The sequence below is a fragment of the Magnolia sinica genome, chromosome 10, assembly GCF_029962835.1.
Source record: "Magnolia sinica isolate HGM2019 chromosome 10, MsV1, whole genome shotgun sequence".
In the NCBI taxonomy this organism is placed as follows: domain Eukaryota; kingdom Viridiplantae; phylum Streptophyta; class Magnoliopsida; order Magnoliales; family Magnoliaceae; genus Magnolia; species Magnolia sinica.
The window spans coordinates 12,823,367-12,842,548 of record NC_080582.1 but is presented as its reverse complement, the minus strand read 5'-3'; the positions used below and the strand labels follow the sequence as shown (position 1 = coordinate 12,842,548).

The following is a 19,182-nucleotide window of genomic DNA, read 5'->3' as shown; positions in this document are numbered from 1 at the left end:
TTTGTTTTTTACTTCATCCTGGTGGGAATATCCTGATGAACGGATTGGATGGCATATAAACATCACGGTGAAACCCAGGAAAGTTTCAATTGTGAGCGTGTCCATCCGAAATCTTTCTTGTGTGTAGCCCACTTAAGTATTAGTTCTGTCTCTTTTTTTTTTAATCACAGTCTAAACAATCTAAAATTATCTTTAGAAAAGGATTAACGGATTGGATTTTATATGGACATCTCTGTGGGCCCCACAGGGTTTAATGTTACAAGAAACTCGCCTGCGGCTGTACCATACTCCGGTGCTTCTTCGTCTACCGTATATTTTTTATTTTTTCTTTATTTTTTGACTAAAGAAAAGACACGAAAAAAAGCTTATAAAAAAAATCGCCATTTTAGACCTTCCGAAGAAGGCCTTGCGCTCTTGAAAAGCCGCGTCAGTCAATCAAACCCGTTGAATTTCAATACGTGCAGCTATTTAAATCGATCGGATAGATCGATTCTTGCAATACCCAGATCCCCGTTTTCGGAGATTCGAATAGAATTTCCAGAAATCTCTTGGCTTTGTGGAAGAAAAGATAGAGAAATCACAGGTTTGGGTTCTACTCTCTTTGATTTTTCATGCAGTAGATGATTTTGATCTGTAATTCAGTACATATTCGATTCATTTTTAGAATCCATGATTTGTTTTTGAATTTTGGCGTACTGAGTAATGATTTTGTATAATTTTCTGGCCTTTTTTTTTCTTTTCCCCACAATTGTGTGATTTTTTTTGGGTTGAAAATCTCATCTTCTTCATCTATTTTTATGGGTTTTCTTCTTGTGAAGAATTCCATCTGACTATATTAGGAAATCATGGGTAATTTCATTAGAACTGATCATCATCAACCTGTTTGATGCTAGCTTAGCATGCAGCTTTGTTTGACTACCAACGTTTTGCGTGTGTAAGGCATCTGATCCGTGCAGAAGTTGGGCCCCACCACGAAGATCACCTATCTAAAAAATCAGGCGGATCCACTCATTGGGTGGGCCACACCTGTACGTTGAGTCAGGCCATCGGATGTCCGTTTGTTTCGTTGGTTTGGGCCTCCTGGTGAGTGGACGACCTGATTTTTGCACAATCCTCGCTGTGGGGCCCACCGTTTGCATGGCTCGGATGTCCTACAGGATTTATAAATAGGGGGGAAAAGAGAAGGCTGCATGATCAGCAATGCAGCCGGCTTAATTCAAGAGAAAGCTGTTGACTGTTTGCTTTCAATACACACACACATATTGAAAGTACAAGTGGGTCCCACTGATGCATTTTAATTGTTGATCTGATGGGTCCCTCCATGGATGGCCCATGCCCTGAAAATCTCACCTGATAGAAGATCCTAGTGTCCAATTTTAGCTTTTTTTTACCCCTTGAAGTGATCCCAGGAGATCTTTGTGCATGGCCCATCATGGTGGGACCCAGCAGGTCAGACTCAGGAACGAGGGCATCTTACAAAGTGAAATTATAATGTCCTAATGCATCAGGGTGCGTATAGTGTCCTGATGGCCGAATCAGTATTTGAGTGGCCATGTGTGGGTGATCCAGACCTTTGATCTGATGGGACCTTCATTTTTTGGGGGATGTTCAAAAGTTTCCAGATTGAAAGATCTTAGCCATCCAATCGTTCGTCTCTTTCTCATACCAGGGTTGTTTTTCACTAACCTTATATCTATCTATATTGATCGAATGATTGAGATATCATAATATGGGGAATTCGGTAACCCCATCCGCAGTGGAGCCCAGCAGATCAACAGTCTGGATCAGCAATCCATTGGCCTCATTCATATCCTGGTGCATCAGGACTATAATGTTTCTTGTACAAACCCTCAGATGAGAATCATGTAATTAGGCCTTGGAAGATCTCTTTCAAAAGACAACCCATAAAGGATCTTTTGTTAGAATCAAACAATTACAGGTTATTTTATTCAAGAAACCCATCCATTGCTTTTCTGAGAATGTTGTGGCTTGTTTTTTTTTTCCTGATGACTTTCATTTGTTGATTCCATAAAATTTCTTGCTGGCTATGGTGTGCTTGAGACTCCCATTGATCCTGAACCACCAAAGTATTGTTCCATTGATGGACGATCCCAACCATCTGAGACTTCATCCAATGAATTTGGACCATGAGTATTTTCCCTTTAAACCGTCCATATGATGGCTAACCATTAGATTGTTATGAAATTATGATGGACCAATCAATGCCATTTTTGGGCTGTGTCCATAACAGACTCCATAGTTTCGATTGGCTAGACTGACCTATGTCCACATGGACAGTGATAAATGATGGCAAACACACCACCATCATCTCTTAGTTTATAGCCTTCCCTCTCAATAACTATCTTGGATGTGTGTGTGTCCACATACACACCCATGTAAAAAAAAAAACCAACTGCGTGGGCTTTGTTCTGAATTGCATCTTGTGTTGAATCTGAGATGCTCTTCCCATTTGTTTTGATCATATGTGGTTAAACATTTCAGCAATTTAGACCTTTGATCTGGCATGCCACGGTGGAGATTCTTAGTAATTTGAGCATTGACCTGAAAATAGATGGTAAAGATTTCACCATAGGCAATGGGAAAACACCTACCAATCAGTGTTGTCATATGCGATCGCACAAGTGCTTATGCCATTTTGGACTAGTGGACTGCATATGCAATGGTGGCGTATGCAGTTATTGTGTTGTTGGAGCTTATGTGGTTGCGCATTATGCCAGGCACATTCCCCCCTTTTCACAACTCTATTACTCTCCATCTCTCTCTCTAATACTCTTTACTCTCAATCTCTCTAGTCTGTTTACTCTTTTACTCTTTTACTCTCTCACTCTCTCTCACACTCTATTTCTCTCACTCGCTTAAAATGGCATCAATAAAATTTACATGTTGTTTTGTCACAGTTTTTTTTTTTTTTTTACATGCATTCATTTGAGTAGTTGTTAGTTGACTTGTTGTAGTCTAATGGTCTTTTTTATATATATATATATATATATATCTATATATATATATATATATATATATATATATATATATATATATAATTCTCCACACTTGTAGTCTTTTTACATAAATTTTCATTTTTTTAAAATTCCATTTGTCCTTGGATTCTCTCTCTCTCTCTCTCTCTCTCTCTCTCTCTCTCTCTCTCTCTCTCAAAACAAGGGTTGGGGAGCTGTACTGTCGCATAAGCACACTCCCTTGGGTCGCACAGGATCACTCATGCCATTTGACAGCATTGCTACCAATTTTATGGCTGTGATTGTTTGATGGGTGGAGTGTTTGGTTCAGCACTCCTCTACTGGAGGGGTCCGTCAGATGAACAATCTGGATCATTGAACCTGGGCCCCAAGTTTACATAAAGCTGGAATGAACATAAACACAGTTCAGACGAGCGTTGTATACTACTCCATTCAATAATAATTTCATTCAAGAAATGCATCAGTTGTATGAATTACTGCCATTTTGGGTAATTTTACAACATTTTGTTGGTTTTTTATTTATTTATTTTTTTTAAAAAAAATCTTGTAGAATCAACTCAAAACCAAATCCGTTTTCTCGCTGAATTGAAAATCTCTTTGGGCTTTTTAGTTTAAAAGATCCGGAAAATTGGGGGTTACTCACCGATATTCTATGCTTTTCTGTACAGTTACTTCATTCAAGAAGTCCATCAAGAGGAATTATAAAGTCTTGATGCTCTGAACAAATGGAGCCCATGGTTTAGTTATTCAGCCCTACTTTGGATGGGGAACTCCCCCAAAGCCATCCCAAATTACTGGTTCCTAAGCCTATGATCAATGGCCTGCCAACAGACAATTAAGAGAGAAATACAATAATGGTCTCAAAAAAGGTCCAAATGTTCATTGGTTATGATCTTCTGACTGGAGAAGTTTTGGGTCATACCCAATATACGCTGGGCCCATAGATCAATTAACCATGGGGTCCCACATTTACTGGCCCCATAAGCACTATATAATTCCTCCCCTATTGGTTTCTTGCATATGAATCACTGGTTGATTTATTTTTATTTTTTTGAATTTTGACTTAGCATCTTTCTATCTTCCCTTCCTGATTATCTCTTGTATTGACAGACAATGACGACTACGCCTTCCAATCTTTCAAGAATAGGCCTTGCTGGCCTTGCTGTCATGGGCCAAAACCTCGCCCTCAACATTGCTGAGAAAGGCTTCCCCATCTCTGTCTACAACCGAACCACCTCGAAAGTTGACGAGACCGTTGAACGAGCCAAACAGGAAGGGAACCTCCCCCTGTTTGGCTTCCATGATCCCGAATCCTTTGTGAACTCAATCCAAAAACCGCGTGTCATAATCATGCTTGTGAAGGCTGGTTCCCCTGTCGACCAGACCATCAAAACACTCTCTGTCTACTTGGAGAAAGGTGACTGCATTATTGATGGAGGCAACGAGTGGTATGAAAACACAGAGAGGAGAGAAAAGGCCATGGCCGAATTGGGTCTTCTCTATCTCGGTATGGGAGTCTCTGGCGGTGAAGAAGGTGCCCGTCACGGGCCTTCTTTGATGCCTGGAGGCTCCTTTGAGGCCTACAAGAACATCGAAGATATCCTTCTCAAGGTGGCAGCTCAGGTTCCAGATAGCGGCCCTTGTGTGACGTACATTGGCAAAGGAGGATCCGGTAATTTTGTTAAGATGGTCCACAATGGGATCGAATATGGTGATATGCAATTGATTTCGGAGGCTTATGATGTATTGAAATCGGTAGGGAAGCTTTCGAATGATGAGCTGCATCGCGTTTTCGCAGAGTGGAACAAGGGAGAGCTTCTGAGCTTCTTGATTGAGATCACAGCTGATATTTTTGTAATTAAGGATGACAAGGCAGATGGGTACTTGGTAGATAAGGTCTTGGACAAGACGGGCATGAAAGGTACTGGTAAGTGGACCGTTCAACAAGCTGCCGATCTATCTGTCGCAGCTCCAACAATCGCATCGTCTTTGGATGCAAGATTCCTTAGTGGGCTGAAGGACGAAAGGGTTGAAGCAGCTAAAATTTTCAAGGACAGTTTCAATGACGTTTTGAGTGAGCAGACCATCGACAAGGAGAAGCTGATCGATGATGTGAGGCAAGCTCTTTATGCTTCGAAGATTTGCAGCTATGCGCAGGGGATGAATCTGATCCGTGCGAAGAGCATTGAGAAGGGATGGGACCTCAAATTGGGGGAACTCGCAAGGATTTGGAAGGGTGGGTGCATCATTCGTGCGGTGTTCTTGGACCGGATCAAGAAGGCGTATGACAGGAACCCGGAGCTCTCAAACCTCCTTGTGGACCCAGAGTTTGCCAAGGAGATTGTGGATCGGCAGTCTGCTTGGCGCCGAGTCGTCTGCCTCGCCATCAATTCAGGCATCAGCACTCCCGGCATGTCAACGAGCCTGGCTTATTTTGACACGTACAGGAGGGAAAGGCTGCCTGCTAATCTGGTACAAGCACAGAGGGATTATTTTGGAGCTCATACCTATGAAAGGACTGATGTGCCTGGATCCTTCCACACTGAGTGGTTCAAGATTGCCAACCAGTTGATCAAATGAGCTTCAACGGGTGAGCCTTCTACGTTCAAACATTTGTATTAAATAATGATTGGAATGCAACTGAAAGCTTGGATAGCTACATTGTAGTTGTTCGCTGAAGTTGTCCGTCTTGAATGAGACCTTTATGAATTCCGTTGAATCTACCTTATGTTGTAGTTGTTCATTTGCGGTTCTCGTTGCCCTTTGGATTCTGTATTTGAGGTTTCAGGCCTTCCTATATACAGCTTTTATTTTCTAATATTGACTCAGATTTTGAGGATGATTTTCACCAAACTTATTGGTTATGCGAAGTGATGGTGTGCTTATTGATATGATGCGTGGGCCTAACACTGATTGCTGTATTCAGTTACAAAAACCTAATGTGTTGAGATTAATCTGGGGCATTCTAGTTTTGAGCATACAATTGAGGTCCGTGATTGGTGGTCAAAATTGTTGATTTGATGGGCCCCACTGTAGAACCGTGATGCCCCAAAGATGTTAGCCATCCAAGTTATCCAATCTTCAGTCTTTTTTGTATTGATGCTGCATTTTTGTCCCCTCAAGCTTCTATTTGTAATCCACGGGTTGGCGTGTTGGGATGTTCCAAAGTGGGGGATTCTTGGTGTATGTACGATCCAGGATGGGACCTGTCCAATTAACGGTTTTGATCTACTTGGGCCCCAGTTCTACTTGATGGTGCATGAGGATACTGTTTGCACCCTGTTGCATCTCCCTAGTTTTTACCTTATTAGCTGGTGGCGTGACTAGAGGTTTCCTGTGATTGGTACTATTGTTCAAAAGCCCAAAAACTTGTCTCGACTTGAAGTTCAATAGCGTTGGGTCAACTCAAAGACTCGACTCAACTCAACTTGATATATTAATAATTAAATATATTATTTTGCTTGGTGACCAATATTAAACTTGTTGGATGTAAGTAAAATTAAGTAAAAATCCCAACTTCTGTAACTGAAGAACTTGTTGGGCTGATAGCAGGTTTGTGCACTTTGAAAACAGGTCCTGAGTTCAAGTTTGAGGCTTCAAATTATTTTGTGTTTTACCAAAATGCCACTTCACCAGGCAAGTAACTTGGTCGAGTCGCCTGAGTTTACGAGCCAACCTGACGAGTCTTGTTGAGACTCGACTGAGTACTAGTTTCCAAGAAGACTTGGCTTGAAATCTCGTCGAGTTGACTTGACTTGACTTGGCTGAGTTTTTAGTTGCCACCGAGTTTTGTATGATTGGTACCCATCATACTTGATAGAAACTTCTTTCCTGTTATCAACTGCACCTATTAAAATCTATGCAATATTTTGAACATAGATTGTGAATGAGTGACTCAGCAACCCATGCCATGCTTTACACATAAGTTCAAAATAGCTGATGCTGTCGGCCACATGATCTTTCTGATTCAATTTCTTTTTTCTTTTCCAAATTCGATTTAATAAAATGGGAAGAATGTCATGTGAAGATAGCGACGCTTAACGACGAGTATCACGTTGCAGCTATGCATGATGCCATACAGTTCTCATTCTGCAGTTTCGGCCTCCAAGCATTTAAATCAGGCATCATGATGGCCGTGTCTGAGAGCTGTGTGTCGTACTCTGGCGGTGCCGGTGCTAATGCCTCCTCATTTTGCTTTTTTTTTTTTTTTTAAAAAATAAATAATTTTGAAAAAATGTTTTGGTAGTGACGTGCATCATCATGGCATGATAGCAGCTCTATGTTGCACCTATGCAGTTCATCAGTGTATCAGAGTGGGCCCCTCTGGCGGGGCTTGCACCCCACACTGTGGCATGCAAATGGATCAATGGCTATGGTGAGGTGATGCCATTTCTTTCGTCATCTTCTCTTTTTCTTTCTTTCTTTCATTCGTTCTTCTTCTTCTTCTTCTTCTTCTTCTTCTTCTTCTTCTTCTTTTTTTTTTTTTTTTTGAGTTCATGTGTATCACATGCAACGGTTTCAGCTGTCTTGTGTCAGCTATGAGTGGCTATTTAAAGATGGGATTTGGCACTGTGGATGTAGTTACTGTTGTTTGGCCATTCGGGCAATAACATAACCCCCTGGCTATCAAAACTCTTTTCACTGTCCATCCACTCTAGCAGAACCACACCTATGGAATTTTAAACCCGACGCAAGCAGAAATGTATTCTACTCGTAAAAGAAGGGATGTTTTCTATGTTTAGAATACCTTGTTCTGTGATGATACCCAGATTTATTTTTTCTTTTAGTATTATCTCTTTTTATTTTTTGTTGAAAGGTAACACTGATGATTTCCACCTATGCAGTGGATATGAGTGCGACTTTTGTTGCACTTATTATAACGAAAATTAGTTACTCTGCATTAATATGAACTGCAGTAATTAGAAGTTTATTTAGAATTCAAGGCGAGAAATTCTCATAATGAGGAAGTACCATCATTTACAGTTATGTTCCTTTCAAGTCCAATTTGAAAGCAACTTTATCACAAAAGGTCAATGAAATTTGCTCTTTTCCTTTTAACTGAATTGATTCAGTTCAGTTTAGTGGCACATCCAAATGGGTCTCGTAGTTTCGTGGCCCCCTTTTCAAAGTAAAACTAGCCTCATGTTATCCTCTTCCTTTATCATTTTCTTACTCCTGACACCTTTTAATAGCAGGTTGAGTTGTCTTGGATGAGGTCTAAGTTGTTTTCATGATATTCAGAAGGGGGAAAAATCCATATTAATTCCAAGAAAAGCAGTTACTTTCGGCAATAGCTTTTGTTCAGGTTCTGTTTGCACTTTACAGCATGTCAAAGAGAGCAGTATTTGCTATCTGGTCGTTGTGTGTTCCTAGTTCATGGATGGCAGTAAAATTTTGGAGTTGGACATATGGGTAGAAGGAAAATCAGATGAATAAAACACAACAACATCAAGAACATGCTTTTACCTTATCATGAGTTGATTAAAGGTTACTTATATCTTCCCTTCAATGCTCATTAAATTTCTTATTATATATGAAGCTCATCTAAACATAAGTCAAAACCCTGAAAACTTGACTCGACTGGATGCTCTGCTGGATCATGTTGACTAGAAGACTTGACCTGACTCAACTCGATACTTAATTAGTATAAATTGAAAATGTTAGGAGTAATTGATATTTAAAATAGTTTGATATCAGAAAAGTAATTTAAAATGTAATTCAAAGCAACAACCGTACTATTGCCTCACCGGCTAAGGTTGCTGACTCCCTTAGGTTACTTCTTTTAATAAAATTCCACCCCATAAGGCAAGTTACTCGATTTTAGTCCTGCCAAGTCGTGTCAAGTTTGACTCGACGAGTCACTCTGAGTCCAGGCCGAGTTTCCTGGAGACTTGGTTCAAAATCTCTGTAAGTCGAGTTGACTCGGCCAGGTTTCAAGTTGAGTCAGCAAGTTTTAGAACTATACCTCCAAATAATTCAAGAGCTCCATATGTGAAAATTGAAATGTATTAGGAGCTTGGTTTGCTTATGTCATTGCTTTTGGGCAGGAATATAATTGCTGAAAAGTTCTTGTTTTGATTACTTCTTACTGATCAGTGTGGTTTAAGTTTATATAGTTGTTATTCTTTTTCCTTGACTGATGATAGGATGCAGCTGTAGGTATTGATAAGATACATCTTCTGTTATTCTGAAATAAGAACACATGAATTCGATGGTGGGTATGTTGATGCGATAATCTTAAATGCATTGTCAAGTGTTACTTGTAGTACAAGTCGGATGTGAATATGGGCATGCTTTTCATTGCTTTCAGAGTTGGTGATTTGACTCGACTCCCACCTTGTCGAGCTGAGTAATGCAAATGACTGACCCCATACCCGTACCAAAGACCCAATCAAAGTATGTTCATGATTCAGTTGTCTCAGTACTAATTCAATGAGATCTTTTAAGCTGAAATATGGAACCCAATTGATGTTGGGGTCATTTGCAAACCACAAACTAAATTAAGGTATATTTGTGGTTCTTTCAGATTAATATAAAATGTAAAAATAATAAAATAATAGGTAGAAACCCTAAAAACAGGCCAAAGATGAATTTAGGGTCCCCTTCACCTTCATTGTTTCTCTTTTAACTACAAAAATAATCATCAAATCCTACAAAGAAGAGAAGATCAAGATTGAAGAGCAAAAAATTGAGATGTAAGAAAATTTTAAAGCTGAAAATCGGAGGTGCTCATATTATTATTTTTATATTTTTCTTCATTTTGCATTAATTTTGCTTCCCACAGCTAATATTCCATTATATTTTTATAAATATTTGTATTTTCCTCCTTGCTTTTTTCCTTTTTTTCCCCTTATATTTATTCTCTACTAATTTTTCCTTTTTTCCATTTATATTTATTTATTTATCATGTATTCTCAAGTGCTTTGCCTTATGTAAATCCAATTTCAATGGGAACTTGACGAGTCAATCGACACTCTCATCTTGCTTTTACTGCTATAGTGGGAGTTAGTCCAGATATTGCTTTATGTTAACAGATAGTGGATTTGTTTATCTTTGTTGAATCATTTTTACTGCTCGATAGATTGATTGGCCAATGTTCTTTTGTGTGAAAAAGTTCAGTTCTCATAAGAGGATCTCCTTGGGCCTTTTGAGACAACTGTAGGTCTTCATAAGCAATTCTGATTGGTCAATAAAAATACATTTCAATGCAACTTCTTTTTGTTTTCCTTATATTAGTCTATCTATAGGCATGATCTCGTAGTGTCTATTTTAGGGCTGTAGTCCCCTTGGGACCCTCTTGTTTATTTTTATTTATTTATTTATTTATTTTTTCATTTTGCTGGCAAGCAGGCCTTTAATAAAATTTTCCATTACTCAAAAATATGCTGTTTTTCCTATGGAAGAAAATGCAAGGTTTTAGTGCCCATGTGGTGTAGGATTAGCAATTTGATCTAACTCACATCTATCTGCAGTAGGGTGCATATCATGTTTAATTGAGGTAGGTTTGGGAGGGACATTGATTTAGTCTGCATGGATGGCCATACATATGGTTCACATCATGTGTATTCATCTGCATGACCAAGTATAGATTTAACCATTCAAAAACAATAAAACAGTTATGGATCTATGGCTTAGTTGCACAAACCTTCTACCTACATCAAGCTCCCTCTTCTAATCATGCTTCAGATTCTCACTCCTGCTTTAGCTTCCTAGTTGTTCATGTTCATACTCACCAACATTTTGAAACAGACATTTCTCCTCTCTCACACTCCAATCTGTTGAGCTTCATCCGACTGCAATCAATGTTCTCCATTCTTCCATTGACATGCATTCTCTCACAGAGGGAGTCTAGAAAGGCATTGAATCTCTTGAAACCGCTATCTGATTCGTGACAGCAGTTCCTTGCCACCTTCCCTGTTAGTTGTAGCTATGCTATGGATATTTTGATATTTCTATTTCCACCCACAACTAAATTTTGTTGGTCCATCACAGAGAATGCACATAACATACATATAGACACATGCACATCTATGCATGCATTTTCATTCATGCCATTGCTTAACTAGTGCAATTATTCAACAATTAGATTCTTGTCTTTCCTAGCAATTAGCGTTTGCACCTCTTTTTAACTAGGCATGGTGGATTTTCCTCATCCACGGGAGGCACTTGTTTGCATGCAAGCATGTGTGACATACATACATACATACATCAACACCATTCATTCATACGTGCATACGGCCAAAAACGAAAAGATAGGACTCAGACGAAATACAAAGATCTTGTTTTGTACAATCCAAAATTCAAACTAGCTTACCTGATCCCATTAGTACTAAGTTAAGAATCCTTCTGCAAGCTGCTACTACTACAACGAAGACACTTCTACGAAGAATGCCTTATTTGAAGACAAACGTCTTATTTCTGTGTTTCTTTCAAGTTGGTTTTCTTTGCTTTGGTAGTAGAGCAAACATGGAACTTGTTCTCTTCTCCTTGAATCCTTCTCTCTCCACCCTTCATTTCCTCCCCTTGTTTGCAATCTTTCTTATTCGGATAACCGACGCAAGTCCGGCCAATAACATCATCTTCCTCATGCTCATCGTCACGCTCCAAACAGTCAATGCCGTTACCAACTGCTCCATGCTTGCATGAATGTTCGCGGCGGCTCTGACCGGAAGAAGCATCGGAAGCCATCGAGTCATCACTATCATCATCACCGTCATTGTTGTTGCCGTCGCCATCATCATGACTGTTGCAGTCATTATCACCATCACCATCACCTTCACCTTCACCATCATGATCATCATCACTAAGAGCAACATCATGCATGGGGGAGGCAATGTACATGGTCCAACCAGATTCACTACTGTTACATTCTTCTGTACCTCCAATGAGTTGGGAAGGCTCCATCAGCACAAAGGAGAAAGAAAAAAGAAACAAACCTAAGAAACTGAGAGAATGTGAAGCCTCAACTACTTAAATAGCTATTCTTATACATCACTTATTCCCACCCCACAATGCCTTTTTCTTCTCTTATCTGACTCTTCATCAAGAAAAAGGCAGGAATTAAGTTGGGCCCATGGTTCAATGATCTAGACCGTTGAAATGATGGGCCTCACCATAGATGGGGGATTATCTAGATATCTTCCAGCTTGAAATATTTCAAACCTTTAATGTTTTTCTTTTTCTCAATTGAATGCGGACCATTGCCATATTTATTCCTCTCAGCTGTATATCTGTAGGCCATGATATCGAAGGGTTGGGATCTACGGATTCGGGGAGATCTCCATGGCCTCCCCCATCAATGGTGAGGCCTATCATATCAATGGAATGGATCTTCAAGCCATGCGCCCTAAATGCTCAAAATCCAAACTGTCAGGAACTAATTTGCTGATGGGGAGGAACCTATGTAATTCCTTCAAAAGGACTCCTCTCAAATAGGAAGTATTACAAAAACCCACTTCTATAATAGCTGTAATCAGTCTTCACTACCTGAAAACTCCAACACCTTTAGTTCTCTGACAGACCATCATAAAAAACAAACAAACAAACAAATAATAATAAAAAAAATCCATTCTTCAAAAATAAATAAATTAACAAAAACAGAAAAAACCCTAGTCACAAAAAATAGAAAATAACCCAAAATCATTAAATTTGAATTTTAAAAAATACAACTGGGGGTTGCTCACTCCTTATTACTTCATACATGACATGCCATCATTAAAAATAAAAAATAAAATATATATATATATATATATATATATATATATATATATATATATATATATATATATATATATATATTCTACAAAAATAAATAAATTAACAAAAACAGAAAAAAGCCCAATTCACAGAAAGTAGAAAATACCCCAAGTTTCTTAAATTTGAATTGAAAAGAATAAAAATACAACTGGGGGGTTGCTCAAACCTTGTTACTTCACACCTGACAGACCATTAAAAAAAACAAACAAACAAACAAATAAATAATAATAAATCTATTCTACAAAAATAAATAAATTAAGAAAAACAGAAAAAACCCAAGTCACAAAAAGCAGAAAATAATCCAAATTTCTTAAATTTGAATTGAAAAAGTAAAAAATAAAAATACTACTAGGGGTTGCTCACTCCTTATTACTTCACCTCTGACAGACCATCAAAAAAAAAAAAAAAAAATCTATTCTACAAAAATAAATAAATTAAGAAAAACAGAAAAAAACCGAAGTCACAAATAGTAGAAAATAACTCAAATTTCTTAAATTTGAATTGAAAAAAATAAATAAATACAACTGGGGGTTGCTCACTCCTTATTACTTCACACCTGAAATCTCCAAACTCCTTTAATTCTCTGCCTTTTCATAAATACAAGAGCAGGTTTTTAATGCAAGGAGAAGAGAGAAGACTCTCTATCTCTTACACAAACTGGAAGAGTATAAGACCCAAGTCCTTAAATGAGCAAAACAGCAGGCTACCTTCACTGCATGTTGTCTTTCACAACTTTACTTCTCTGTCATGTCATCAACAAAGGGAAGCAGCTTTTTGGTGCAAAATGCAGAGAAACCAACTGGTTCTCTGGGTTTTTTAGATTAGCTTGGAAGAGATGAGGCTGTGAAGCAAGGGATGGTCTGCTGGCAGTGTTTTGAATTGTTGGGTGGCAGAGCATTGAATTTTCATTATCTTAGTATGGTCAATATCCTCAAAATTATACTTCAGATAATAATATACTCTATGTTTGTTATGAAGCATTTGATCTTCGTACTTGCATAATGTGTAAGATATCTAGACCCTTCATTTGTTTTGGCCTACTATATATGGGGCGTACCTTGAAAATCTCAGTGGTTGGGTAGTCCTCACCATTGATTGGATGACCCTACATGGTTACCAGTGAGTGGCTACCAAAAGAGTGTCGTTGGGTAGTCCTCACCATTGATGGCTGTGATGGGACGATTCTTGGGGATTTTAGATCAGGTTGGAAGATTGTTGTAGGCGTAGTTCAAAAACCTGGAAACTCGAATTGACTGGAGGCCAGTCGGGTTGGGTTAACTCCAAGTCATTACGTGTGTGTTGCCCAATGCTCAGCTGCATGCCAGTTCTCATGAGTTCTCGTAAGAACTTTCTGAGAACTCATCACATGTGATGGGAACCCAAAATCTAATTAGTCCACGTGATGCAGCAGCCCATGAAACCTCTAGGGCTCAACTTTTACCTTGATACAAAACTTTGGTGGACATATATATATATATACCCTCCATTTTTCCCTACCATAGATGAGGTGCACCTCAAAAATTGCAGGGATCCAATAATCCTTGCAGTTGATTGAACGACTATTCACAGATTACCAACAAGTGGTTATCATGCAAGTCCCACCAAGGATTAATGTTCAGTGGAAAAAAGAAAATCCTCCAACTGATAGTTTTCTAATCTCTTATAAAGCAAGACAGTGTTCTGTTTACTAGGAGGAAGAACATTTGATTATCAATATCATAGCATCATTCTCTTCTTCTAATAATAACATCATCCAGTTACTAATGGACCACTTGATGTCCATACATGCTTTGCACGTGTACAAGATCCAGACCCTTCATCTATTTGGGCCTACTACATACATGCGTACCTCCTATTTGGGCCTATAGCAGATCAATATAACTCAAAAATCACACCGATTGATTGAATGGACGGTTTAAGAATGCTCGTGGAAAATTATTAAAATTAAGAAAACCCATATTAGAGTGAAAAGATTTCCAAGCACTCCCTACATCAATCTAATGCTTCTATAGGATACATTTTGACCATCTTGCTGTGGTTTTGTCGTTTGTTCTTCGAAGTCCCATAACTTATCATTGGTGATAAGAAAGGTTTAAAAGATATATCACTTGGAGAACTTTTTGGAGCTTGGCACGAGGGCGGTCACGGCAAGGAAGGGAAGATTCTATGGAGGCTCTTCTTGCTGGTGGGCTGTTGGTCGATTTAGGGTGAAATACATAATCATCGATTCAAAGACAAAAGTGGGTCCATGTCTAGGATGGTCGCGCGGGCTAAAGCGAATGTAGAAGCTTGGGCTTATGGTTTAAATATTGAGGTGCAAGGTGCCTTTTAGCCTTCTCGAGTCTCCTTTGTGGTGGTGCGCGACCTTGGTGCTCTTTTAATAAAACCTTTATCATCTTAATTAAACAAAAAACATATTTTAATGCTCTGTCTTGACTTTTCGCCATGTGGACGGTTAAGTCGTGGAACGCGACTAATGTAATACATATCAATGGTGAGGATGTTAATGGGTTGGGCTTGGACCTACTAGCTCGACTCGTGGCTTGGGCCTTGCATGCATGGCTAGATCGATGTCCAGGTTAGGCTTGGGTTCAAGTCATTTTATCTTGATCGAGGTAAGCTTTCTCTCATGCCATTAAACTTCTCCGTATTCCTCGAGAGAAAAGGTGCCTGTTCCGAAAAAAGTGGGAGTACATTGGGTGCAGCCTATCCTCATGCAATACTGTGCATCCCTGATCGTGGGCCTACCTTGATAAAGGTATTGTGTATTCATTCTCTATATCTATATTTTTAGCTCATTATAGGACAGGATTCGAAAAATGAAACAGATACATATCTCTAGTCGACCACCCCACAAAAATAGTGGTGATTGGCCAATAAAAACTTTTTGTGAGCCAAAAGTTTTGGATTAAGCTGAAATTTATTTTTAATTTTATTTTCCTTCATCAAAGTTGTGACCTTATCAAAAAGTTGGGTGGCAAGCAAAAAATCAATGTGGGCCCTAGGAAATTTTAATGGTAAAAGTTCAATTTTCACTATTTTGTATTTGGTGTGGACCACTTGAGATTTATGATTGCTTCATTTTTTAATAAATGTTCTAAAATGAGCTGAAAAAATCAATGGACCGTCGTGAATATACAATACACACATGAAGGTGGGCGGCATGGTCAGGGACAAACCGTGTTGCATAAGCAATGGATTGCACTTAATCCACTCTTTATATTTTTCCTATCTTTTTTTCTTGTAAGGATGTCAGAGGAAGCTTAACGGTGGAAGAGGAATGTCTAACCTTATTTTTATTAGGCCCACCGTGATGTCTTGATGTGCATGTGAGATCCACCACGACCATCAGATGTGTGATCATATTCTACATCTAGAGCCAAAATATCAGGCTGACTTTTGATTTATATAGGACACACCAAAAGAACAGTAGAGGGAGAGACATCTACTTTTGATTTTTACATGACCCACGATCATGAGTAAGTGAAATGCATCCCAACCATTAGATGCCGCATCAAAAGCTAGGCATAGAACTCAAAAATCAGGTCCATACTTGATTTAAGTGTACCTCATGAAAGGAATTATTTTAAAAGGTGAGTTTTTTTTTTTTTTTTTTAAACACTATTTCCAATTGTGCGGTCCATTCGAACCATGGATGGAATTGATTTTCGGTTCTTAGATCTAACATGGGATGACACATGTGATGGTCAAGGAGGATTTTACATTAACACTACAGTGGGGCCTACCCAAGTCAAAGATCATTTTCAAAAGACCTCTAAAAAGGCTAGCGTGAAGCAAACGCCCCCCTCTTTCTCAACATTAATTAGTATTAGAGAAAATTTTCTTTCATTAAATGCCCAGCTAGTTGGACCAAAATGTACGGTCCAAGTAGTTGTGTGTGAGCATCTCTCTCTCTCTCTCTCTCTCTCTCTCTCTCTCTATATGTGTGTGTGTGTGATGAGGTGCACCTCGAAAATTGCCGGGATCGAATAATCCTTGCCGTTGATTGAACGACTATTCACAGATTACTAACAAGTGGTTATCATGCAAATCCCACCAAGGATTAATGTTCAGTGGAAAAAAGAAAATCCTCCAACTGATAGTTTTCTAATCTCTCTTAAAGCAAGACTGTGTTCTGTTTACTAGGAGGTAGAACATTTGATTATCAATATCATAGCATCATTCTCTACTTCTAATAATAACATCATCTAGTTACTAATGGATCACTTGATGTCCATACATGCCTTACATGTGTACAAGATTCAGACCCTTCATCTATTTGGGCCTACTACATACATGCGTACCTCCTATTTGGGCCTATAGGAGATCAATATAACTCAAAAATCACACCGATTGATTGAATGGACAGTTTAAGAATGCTCGTGGAAAATTATTAAAATTAAGAAAACCCATATTAGAGTGAAAAGATTTCCAAGCACTCCCTACATCAATCTAATGCTTCGATAGGATACATTCTGACCATCTTGCTGCGGTTTTGTGGTTTGTTCTTCAAAGTCCCAAAACTTATCATTGGTGATAAGAAAGGTTTAAAAGATACATGTCACTAGGAGAGCTTTTTCGAGCTTGGCACGAGGGCGGTCACGGCAAATAAGGGAAGATTCTATGGAGTCTCTTCTTGCTAGTGGGCCGTCGGTCGATTTGGGGTGAAATACATAATCATCGATTCAAAGACAAAAGTGGGTCCATGTCTAGGAAAGCGAATGTAAAAGCTTGGGCTTATGGTTTAAATATTGAGGTGCATGGTGCCTTTTAGCCTTCTCGGAGTCTCCTTTATAGTGGTGCGTGGCCTTGGTGCTCTTTTAATAAAAGCTTTATCATCTTAATTAAATAAAAAATGTATTTTAATGCTCCATCTAACTTTTCTTCATGTGGACGGTTAAGTCGTGCAACACGTTGAGTGATTAATGTAATACATATCAATGGTGACGATGTTAATGGGTCGGGCTTGGACCTACTAGCTTTGCTTGCGCTTGGGCCTCACATGCATGGTTAGATCAATGTTTAGGTTGGGCTTGGGTTCAAGTCATTTTAGCTTGACCTGTTCTCCTCCGACCTGACTTTATATGTACATGTGTATGTTATATTCTACAAATATGTCATTTTAATTCTCAGTTATGTAATCCATTCATCTTGAATGTAGAGTATTGATTTCATTCCTCTAAATGCCTATTTCTTTGTACTTTTGCGGCCTACTTAATTAATGGATTGGTTTTGAGCATTCAAGTGGGAAATAAGGATTTTATCAAATTTTTTTTTTTTTTAAAAGCTTACACATTGGGCCTCAAGTGTCGAGCTAGGCTTTAGACCTAGCCCGGCGCGGTCCAGGCCTGATCCCATTGTCATCTGAAAACCCTTCTCTATTTCTTTCACCAAAAAGTTATTTTATTAAAAAGAAAAATCCTAAATCTTAAAACCCTAAACCCTAAACATAAGGGCTATATTAATTTTTTTTAACCTAAATGGGATTTTCTTATTCTTTAATTATTACCTAGTGGCATTCTTAGAAGATAAATTTTCCAGTGCTTTTAGAGCACCATAAGTTATAGTGTCCTAGTTGCATTGGGACACTTGGACAGTCCAATAGATAAATCTGAACCGTCTATTCACTTCAGAAGACATTTTATAGACAATATGCAAGACTTGCACTGATCAGATTATCCAATCCATGGATGGTTTGGTCTTATTTTCTCAGGCCATTCCTTTTACAAGCTATGGATAGGATGGTTATGATTGTCTAGAAAAAGTGTTTATTTAACATCATAAGCAATCCATGATGGGTCCTGACAAATGGATGGATCAAATTGTTGATTGGATCTATTTTTGTGTAAACAATCTTGATCATCCATTTCTCCTGTGATCAAATGGTTAATATTTGTCAGATTGGTGTGGAGTTTCGCAATGTAGCCCATGAAATGTACGTTGGATTTGGATACAATGAACAGTCTGGATCAATGTAGTGGACCATCTAAGGGTCCCAAGGGAACTAAGACCACTAATCAGATGATCCATACCATCCATTTCCAACGCCATAGAGGGGCTGGTTACGGTTGGCTACTGAAAATGAATTTTTTTTTTTTTTTTTGAATCACAAGAAATCCATGATGGTCTCTATCAAATGGATGGATCAAAATGTTGATTAGACCTATTTTGTGTAAAGAATCCTGACCGTCCATATTAAAGTCCATTGCAGATGGTTAGATCAGTGTGACATTTGCATGGTCACTTATGAAATATGGGTTGGACCCAATGAACAGTCTAGATCAATGGATTGGATTGGTTAAGTGTATTGGCTAGGAGCACTATAACTTTGTAGTCCTCGTAGAGCACTGGTGCATTTCTCAATAATCAAGGACATCAGATTCTACTGCTAATGATTACAAGAGAGAATTTACGGTAGAAAGATCCAGTC

General features: G+C 38.6%; 2 protein-coding genes across 5 annotated transcripts; one reads left to right on the top strand and one right to left on the bottom strand.

Annotated features, from left to right (window-relative positions):
* Positions 1–366: 366 nt before the first annotated feature.
* LOC131258002 (6-phosphogluconate dehydrogenase, decarboxylating 1-like) lies at positions 367–13,376 on the top strand. Of its 4 annotated transcripts, none has more exons than XM_058259027.1 (3): positions 367–583; positions 4,107–5,586; positions 13,362–13,376. In XM_058259027.1, exon 2 carries the CDS (start codon positions 4,110–4,112, stop codon positions 5,574–5,576), a length of 1,467 nt encoding a protein of 488 aa, XP_058115010.1. In that variant the 5' UTR covers positions 367–583; positions 4,107–4,109; the 3' UTR covers positions 5,577–5,586; positions 13,362–13,376. The 4 variants fall into 4 exon arrangements, with proteins under 4 accessions (XP_058115010.1, XP_058115008.1, XP_058115009.1 ...); XM_058259025.1 differs by lacking the exon at positions 13,362–13,376 and adding an exon at positions 7,293–7,406; XM_058259026.1 differs by lacking the exon at positions 13,362–13,376 and adding an exon at positions 7,092–7,106.
* Positions 11,201–12,468, bottom strand: LOC131258004 (protein SOB FIVE-LIKE 1-like). Its single transcript, XM_058259028.1, has one exon. It carries the CDS (start codon positions 11,898–11,900, stop codon positions 11,409–11,411), a length of 492 nt encoding a protein of 163 aa, XP_058115011.1. The 5' UTR covers positions 11,901–12,468; the 3' UTR covers positions 11,201–11,408.
* Positions 13,377–19,182: the final 5,806 nt, after the last annotated feature.